We start from the raw sequence: 8,301 nt of genomic DNA, 5'->3' as shown, positions 1-8,301 counted from the left end.
ACCACATCTCCTTCACTGGACCTGACAGAGACCACATCTCCTACACTGGACCTGACAGAGACCACATCTCCTTCACTGGACCTGACAGAGACCACATCTCCTACACTGGACCTGACAGAGACCACACCTCTTTTATTAGGGTTGAAAGCCAGAAACCATGATTCAATCACTGGGACTGAGACACATGCCACGCCTGCTTCATTAGGACTAACTGCCAGAAGCAATGTCTCTTTTACTTGGAAATTACACATAGGCCACACTTCCTTCACTGGGACTGGGAGGCAAAAAGAAACAGAAATAGAAAAAAACCATAAGCAAATCCTGCTTTGAATGTCAAAAATACTTTTATTTAAATGTTTTAAGATACGTCATGTCATATTTACACGCTTAGCTGATTACAGTTTTACTGTATGTTAAAATCAATAATGAAATGAAAGGCAGCAAAACATGACGAGAAAACATAGAAAAGCAAGCAAAAATTATAAATAACCAGAAAACAGCTATTTCACACCTGCCATCGTTCAATAAAAACCTCTATTTTATTTGGTCAAAATGTTTTTGTCTAAAAAAAAAAAATGAAAAGTATACAAGGCCACTGAAATTCCTCTCCACATTGAGTTCCCGCACCTCCTAAATGTGAACACTTCCTACATACAGACTCCAGTCCATTCCACAGCATACCTAAAGCTCTGCATGTTAGTGTTTCTTTCTCAAATACTCTGAACTGTTATGATAATCAAATATGGCCAATCAAGCGTATTACAGGAGGAGAAGAAACACAAAACACGTAGTACCTAGGACCGAAAAACAAAAATAAAAAAAAGAATAGTGAGTGAAGGCACCAATAACTCTGAAGTGGTACAAATAATACACAGATCAATTGGATAAAGGAGCTGTAAAATGAAACTGTGAGCATGTGGAAGCTTTTCTTTAGCGCTGAAGCTGTGATGAAAAAGCTGTACAAGGAAGTGTTTAGGCATCAAAACGGCTGATCTGTTTACAAATCATTAAAGGAAAGATTTGTCACAAAAAAAAAATAAAAAATCTCAAATGTACACAATGTCTCTAACACCTAATGTAGTCGATCAGATATGTTTGTTGCTGGATTTTTAAAAGGCAATGATGGATTTTTGATGAATTTTATCATTTGAAAGTGAGATGGACTTCCATTACATTAGCCTTCACACGTCTCACACTGATCGGCAACATCACAGGTTTAACATGCTTTCACATATGCAGCGTTTATGCCGTTTTTCAATGGAACCCTGGTGTATTTTGCCCACCACCTTTACTCTGTCAGTGTCTGAGCCCTGGTGTCTCAGTCTGCTTCCATCTGAACTCTAGCGAGAGAGAGAGGAAGAGTATCAATTCTTAATGGACTTGACTACAGGAGGTAAACTAAACATGCTGCGTGTTTGGGTTGCAGATATGTTTTTTCTTTTTTTATTATATAGCTGTGAACTGCTAAACTGAGCCAAGGGTTAAGGACAGAGCTGTAAGAATTAAAAAGAGAAATATATTAATCTGATTATTTATACCCTATACTTATCTAATAATTTATTCTTAACTGGCTCCATATCCTCCATGCTTAATTTTTGCATGAATTTTTGGGATTTTAATGAAAGTTTCCTGAAATTGGATGTTTTCAGCCGTACTTTCACTTTGCTATTTAGTTCGTTTTAATTATGTGCAAACACAAACCAAATAGCAAATAAATAAAATGAATGAATTATACTCTGATTCCTACTCAGTAAACAGACTAATAGTTGTGAAAGCACACTGAGAGAAACACTGGGTACATGTGATTTTTTTTCACTGAACTATTCAATTAATATGAGATGTATCTGGGTTAGCATGCTGTGTTCAGAAACGCTTCTGACTGAGCTTCATGTCCCTGAGAGAGCCCTGTCCAAAATGGGAATGCAACTTTAAAATGAAGAAGAACAAAAAAAAAAAAAAAAAAAAAAAGACCAGCAAAGGATAAAGAACTATAAAATGAATAAATACAAGCCAATGCAATGGTGCCACTGGACAGAACCGTCATTAAATACATGTTCCTCTATATACATGGGCTTTTTTGTATTTTTTTTTTAAAGCTCTGGGTTTGATATAGATTGGCATTTCTCATGTCTCTGGTTCAGTTTTCTTTCACACGTTGGTGTCCTGCAGCAGGGGCTCCTTGGCCTCTGGAGGCTGAGTGTTGTGCTGATGCCCGTGGCCGGAGGTGTGTTTCTTCCAGCTTCCTGATCGGCTACCCTGTGGTGTGTGTTCAGGGATGAACAGAGCCACAAGTAGTGCCAGCAGCACTGAGCACGCCCCAAAAAGAAATGGAGGCCCAGGAATTATAGCACTCTGGAAGGAGACAGGAGTGAGAAAATCAGTATACTGAAAATAACTGTAGGTATAGGTTTCCGGGACATGGAATTTATTTGCTTATTTCTTGGCTCAGTTTGTATTTTTCAGTTCTTAAAATGACTCCAGACTCAGACATGGTTGCTTTGTGGTGAATGGGATGGTTCTAGTCGTTTATTTGCAATTTCAATAGTTTTAGTAAACATGAAGGACGGTGTGACGTGTGTGCTGTAGCTGACCTGCTGATGGAGCTGAGTTTGATGCTCGACATCTTCACCTCCATCAGGAACCTCATCCAGCTCCACGTGAAAGATGTAAAAGATGAAGCCGTAGAGAGCCGGGCCCAGTCCGTTACACAGACCACGGATCCCTGTTATCATTCCCTGACCCACTCCTGAACACACACACACACACACACACACACAGTCAAACTCAAACATTGGATTCTTATTAGGGATTGATTAATTTTCTTTAACAGTACATGTGACATCATGTTGATATCATTGCTATATCAACAGTGCAACATGTGGTAGGCTAGTGGTTAAGGTGCTGGGCTACCAATCGGAAGGTTGTGAGTTCGATCCCAGGTCCACCAAGCTGCCACTGTTGGGCCCCTGAGAAAGGCCCTTAACCCTTAATTGCTCAGTTGTATATAAAAAAGAGATAATGGAAGTCGCTCTGGATAAGGGCATCTGCTAAATGTTGGAAATATAAATATACCCTACATAACTGTATTGTCATTTTGACATACTAATAAATCTAAAAGCAAGAGTCTCACCTTGCTGGTCTGGATCTGCAGTACGGGACACTAGTGCACTAACAGCGGGGAATGTGATGCTGGACATGGCCGCCACAGCACCTGCAGCCCACATCATCCTAACAAGACAAAGAACAACATCGTTAAAAACCTCAAAATCAGGTCTGTAAAGTCACATGACCATGACCTCCACCCTCACACTCACCATGGCTCCGAACCGAACCCGTACCATGCCAGCTGAAGGATCTGAAAGCCCAAACCCAGCAAGATTGTGTTCTTGTTCCCAATGGAACGCATGAGTAAACTTAACACTACAGTCTGAAGGGGAGAAAATACAAAACACACACAAAAAGCCTTAATAAATATGAATCTTCCAAAACGATATAGAGTAAAAAATTTGAATAATTAAAACATAAGCAAACCTGTGCAACAATTGAAAGTAATCCTAGTACAGCTATGAAAGCAGCAACACTTTCTGATGAAAAGCCCATTATCTGTACAAAAATACAAACAATTGATTCATCATTCACACATGAACGTTTAGAAGACATTAGGACTACTTCAAGTGTGTATTACGAGAGGTAAAAAAAAAACAACAATGATAATCAACCTCATAGTGTTAACACTAACTCGTGTTCATTACGTCTGTCTGTCATTAATTATCATCCTGTAACAGCATGGCATGAAGTGTTTTATTCCTTACTTATATAACATAACTACAGCAATAATAATTTTATAATCAGACCTGTCGAAGGTAGAGGAAGAAGCTGGAGTACTGGCCAGCCTCTGGGAGGTATGACAGGAATACTGTAATACAGATGAGGAGCACCGTTGAGTCCTGACCCACCTTCTTCAGGGACTAGAGAGAAAGAGAGAGCACAGAGAGAGAAAGAGAGAGCACAGAGAGAGTGAGAGAAAGAAAGAGAGAGAAAGAGAGAGAGAGAGAGAGAGAGAGAGAGAGAGAGAGAGAGAGCACACAGAGAGAGAGAGAGAGAGAGAGAGAGAGAGAGAGAGAGAGCACAGAGAGAGAGAAAGAGAGAGAGAGAGCACAGAGAGAGCACAGAGAGAGAGAGAGAGAGAGAGAGAGCAGAGAGAGAGAGAGAGAGAGAGCACAGAGCACAGAGCACACAGAGAGAGAGAGAGAGAGAGAGAGAGAGAGAGAGAGAGAGAGAGAGAGAGAGCACAGAGACAGAGAGAGAGAGAGCACAGAGACAGAGAGAGCACACAGAGAGAGAGAGAGAGAGAGAGAGAGAGAGAGAGAGAGCACAGAGAGAGCACAGAGAGAGAGAGAGAGAGAGAGAGAGAAAGAGGGAGAGAGAGAGCACACAGAGAGAGAGCACAGAGAGCACAGAGAGAGAGAGCACAGAGACAGAGAGAGAGAGAGAGAGAGAGAGAGAGAGAGAGAGAGAGAGAGAGAGAGAGCGCAATGAACAAGAACAATGTTTTTGAGATTCTAAACGTTCTCATGCTGGACAGAGTGTTACAGACATATTTCTAAAACATCAGCTCACAGCTACAAATGACAGGTTTATATTAGTAAATATGTTAGTGTTTCTATCTTAACAGTAACATTGGTGTGGTAAAAGTTACTCCGCTTTACTAAATCACTACAGAAACACATTCATACTTACATGTTACATTGTACTAAGTTTTGTAAATCTCTAGTCCACACAGGAGTGGTAGCTTTAATAAAATCCTGTAGGAGATCAGAGTGTGTGAGTCGAGTCCTGATCAGCTCCTGTTCACATGACGCTCTGTGCTGATCTGTCTTTATACAGCAAACAATAATAGTACAACAGCCACTGTGCTGAACATGCGCTGCTCTCACAGAGAGGTGAAACCTGCTGATTGTGACTCACTGAGAACAGATGGATGTTCAGTGTGCATGTGATATTTTAGGATCTTGAATACTGAATACTTCACTGTTCCTGTTATCCAGCATTAGAGACATTTCAGAAAGTGTGCAGTTCAACACTGCTGTCAACACTACACGCTCAATTTATCACTTATGTTAGCAGACTGTACTGATCATCCATTTCTCATCTGTCCATTTGTCTACATATACATACATATATATATATCTCCACCAATTTGTCCATCTCGCTGACCAAAGACAGACACAATCTACCCAGAATTCTTCTTTCATTCTTATTCTTCATTCTTACATCTGCCTATTCGACCCGAGGTTCTATCCATCATCAGTCCATCAGTAAATCAAATTTTTCTGTGATCGCACCAAGACGACACCAACAAAATCCTTACACCACAAGTCACCTAAACTACAACACAACAAGCACACTCACGGCAAAAGGGTCAGCCTGTTCCCAGGAGATCGGCGCTCCCCACGACGCCGGCCTCATTTTCTCTGGTAGTGATTCAGGAACAGCCACCAGTATGAAGCAGATGTCCAGCATGGCGATCGCTGATGCTAAAACCACTACTAGACTGTCTCCATACGCTCGGCTGAGGTAGGCACCGATGGCGGGACTGGTCACTAGGCTCGCCGCAAACGTGGCTGAAACCTAACAGGAGCCATTGAAATAACAACGTGAAAATACATATAACACATATATATAACTACACACACACATATATATTTAAATAAATTCATATATATTGAAATAAATACACACACACACACACACACATATATACATATATATATATATATACACGTACATACACATATATATACGTATATATATACATACATATATATATATGTATATTCTAATAAATATATATATATATATATATATATATATGTTATATATATATATATATATATGTTATATATATATATATATATATATATATATATATATATATATATATATATATATATATAACATATGAACACAAACAAACTGATTAGTATGTTAAATTATAAGCAGATGTATGGGTTATATACACTTAATACGGCATAGACTGGAAGTGGAATACTAATGAAATGCTAATAAAAAAGTAAAACAGATTCCTGTATACACGGCTCATTAAAGACATTTTTTTTAAAAATTAACATTCTTAACATTATCAGTCTCACACAACAACGAAAATATATACATTCAGAACAAACTTCTATCATTGCCATTGAATATATAACAAGAAAATTTGTAATAACGGTACACACCAGGCCGTATGCCATGCTGCGTTCATGCTCCTGCGTGATGTCGGCCACATAGGCAAAAACCACTGAGAATGTCACAGCGAACACTCCAGATACAGAAATGACCGCAAAATACCACCTGAAACCAAAACAGTGCTCAGAATTACAGTACAGCCAAACATGAACCCATGTCCAATTAAATGCAAAAATTTCTAATAAAATGACTTAGTTGCAAAGAAATTATTTCCAGTACTGTTTGAGTGTCCTGCTCACTGATATCAAATATATCTCATGATACAATCCATAAAATCATATGTATAATACAAAATACATCATGAGACATTAGAAACACTGACTTTGTGTTCAGTTCAGAAAAAGAGGGAAAATTAAATAAGTCGTGCAAAAAATTAACATCTCATCAGTTACAGTGATAAGAATACATTAGATCTCATTAGATGACCAACAGAAGTGTAGCAGATATTGAACATAATTAAATGTTATTTAAAACAAAACCCGGCAACTAAAAATATAGTTGCAACTTGCACACATGTTGACCTATTGTGTTTTTCCCCTCATTTACTGTGAACACAACTATTCTTTATCTTTGCTATATAGATCAAGTTCCCATATCCTCCACATATAAAGTCTGTTGACTTGTCTGAACTTAAAGACACAAGACTTAACTTGGTCTCAAAGGGTAAAAGATTCAAATCCAGACGTGGACTTGTGTTTTATTACTTGTAAACATCTCTGATATACCTGAGTGATGCCTGATCATGATATTCACTCTGTGCTGAGTCAGACATTATTAACAGTTCTGGCTTGGTAGCTAATAATTTGCAAATATTATGTCTGAATAACAATAATTATAAACTTGTACAAGCTAAAATTATTTCAATAATTACCAGTTGGAGGCAGCTAAATTTTTTTGGAAGCTCAAACCACATGTGTGAGATGTCATGATGTAAACAAAGGATGTTAGGACAGTAACAACATGGTTGAGCCACAAAAAGAACTTAATTCTTTTTGGTTTAGCTAATTGCTACTTACCTTAAGAGACAATGTTGTCATAGAAATAACTGATTTCCCAGTTTGAAGAGCTAAACAGCTATGAGGTGAATGTTCAATCGGTCATCTGATAATTACTGTAATTCATGACTACAACCTAATTCGTTGAACATGTTTGCATTTATAATCCTCTTCATCAGCTTATTTTTAAACTAAATGAAGTCTTGATGTGAGTGACGTGACATACGGCTAAGTTTGGTGACCCAGTGAACACACACACACCGTGAACACACACCCAGAGCAGTGGGCAGCCATTTACGCTGTTGGTTGGGTTCGGTGCCTTGCTCAAGGGCACCTCAGTCATGGCCGGCCCGAGACTTGAACCCACAACCTTAGGGTTAGGAGTCAGACTCTCTAACCATTAGGCCACGACTTCCCACACAATGTTCCCCCACATGTTTATGCTGTTGTTGAGTAAATGGAAAGGGTCACTGAAGCATTGCTAGAACGTGTGTGGAAATAGTAGTGAACGCCGGTGACATACCATGGGCTAATCTTCATCAGAGGGATGGGAGCACACGTGAAGAAAACAGTGAGGAGGAGAAACGACTTTCTGCCCCAGACATCAGACAAAGCGCCAATCAGTGGGGCGCTCAGGAACGATAGCAAACCCTGTGACCAACAACAACTACGTGTTTACTTCTCCTGTCATGTTTTACTGGAAATCAACCAATCAGACAACAGATTCAATACTGCACCTTTACTCCCTGTATGAGGCCATTCATTAAAAACGTGTGCTTCGGAAATGTTTCATGAAGAACCTGGATAAGCAAGAACAATAATAAAGATCATTAGTGTATTAGAATTCAGCACAGTATCGGGTTTAATAAGAACAGAGTTGGGTAGAAAAACCAAATCTAAAACCAAGAAGTGATTGTATTTCAAAAGAGAAGTTCAACATCTGTTAGGTCTGAATCACAACTGAAACAAAATCTTTTCATTTGTTTGCTGTTTAGTTCTTTTAACTTATTAGTTGCATCAGCTTCATTTTCTGGAATAAACTTTAGAAATGTGAATC

The 8,301-nt window shown here is 38.8% G+C and overlaps 1 protein-coding gene across 1 annotated transcript in view; it reads right to left on the bottom strand.

Annotated features, from left to right (window-relative positions):
- Positions 1-325: 325 nt before the first annotated feature.
- mfsd14a1 (major facilitator superfamily domain containing 14A 1) overlaps positions 326-8,301 on the bottom strand; it is a 12,600-nt gene continuing 4,624 nt past the window's right edge. Inside the window, exons 3-12 of the mRNA XM_060883117.1 lie at positions 7,982-8,044; positions 7,768-7,895; positions 6,240-6,354; positions 5,413-5,631; positions 3,855-3,968; positions 3,532-3,603; positions 3,315-3,427; positions 3,131-3,228; positions 2,592-2,746; positions 326-2,352 (exon numbers count right to left, since the gene is read on the bottom strand). Coding sequence (XP_060739100.1) covers positions 2,149-2,352; positions 2,592-2,746; positions 3,131-3,228; positions 3,315-3,427; positions 3,532-3,603; positions 3,855-3,968; positions 5,413-5,631; positions 6,240-6,354; positions 7,768-7,895; positions 7,982-8,044 — 1,281 coding nt within the window. The 3' untranslated portion in view covers positions 326-2,148. The remainder of the gene's footprint in view (positions 2,353-2,591; positions 2,747-3,130; positions 3,229-3,314; positions 3,428-3,531; positions 3,604-3,854; positions 3,969-5,412; positions 5,632-6,239; positions 6,355-7,767; positions 7,896-7,981; positions 8,045-8,301) is intronic.

The sequence above is a fragment of the Tachysurus vachellii genome, chromosome 1 (assembly GCF_030014155.1).
Source record: "Tachysurus vachellii isolate PV-2020 chromosome 1, HZAU_Pvac_v1, whole genome shotgun sequence".
Taxonomy (NCBI): domain Eukaryota; kingdom Metazoa; phylum Chordata; class Actinopteri; order Siluriformes; family Bagridae; genus Tachysurus; species Tachysurus vachellii.
This window is presented reverse-complemented; position numbering and strand designations above follow the sequence as displayed.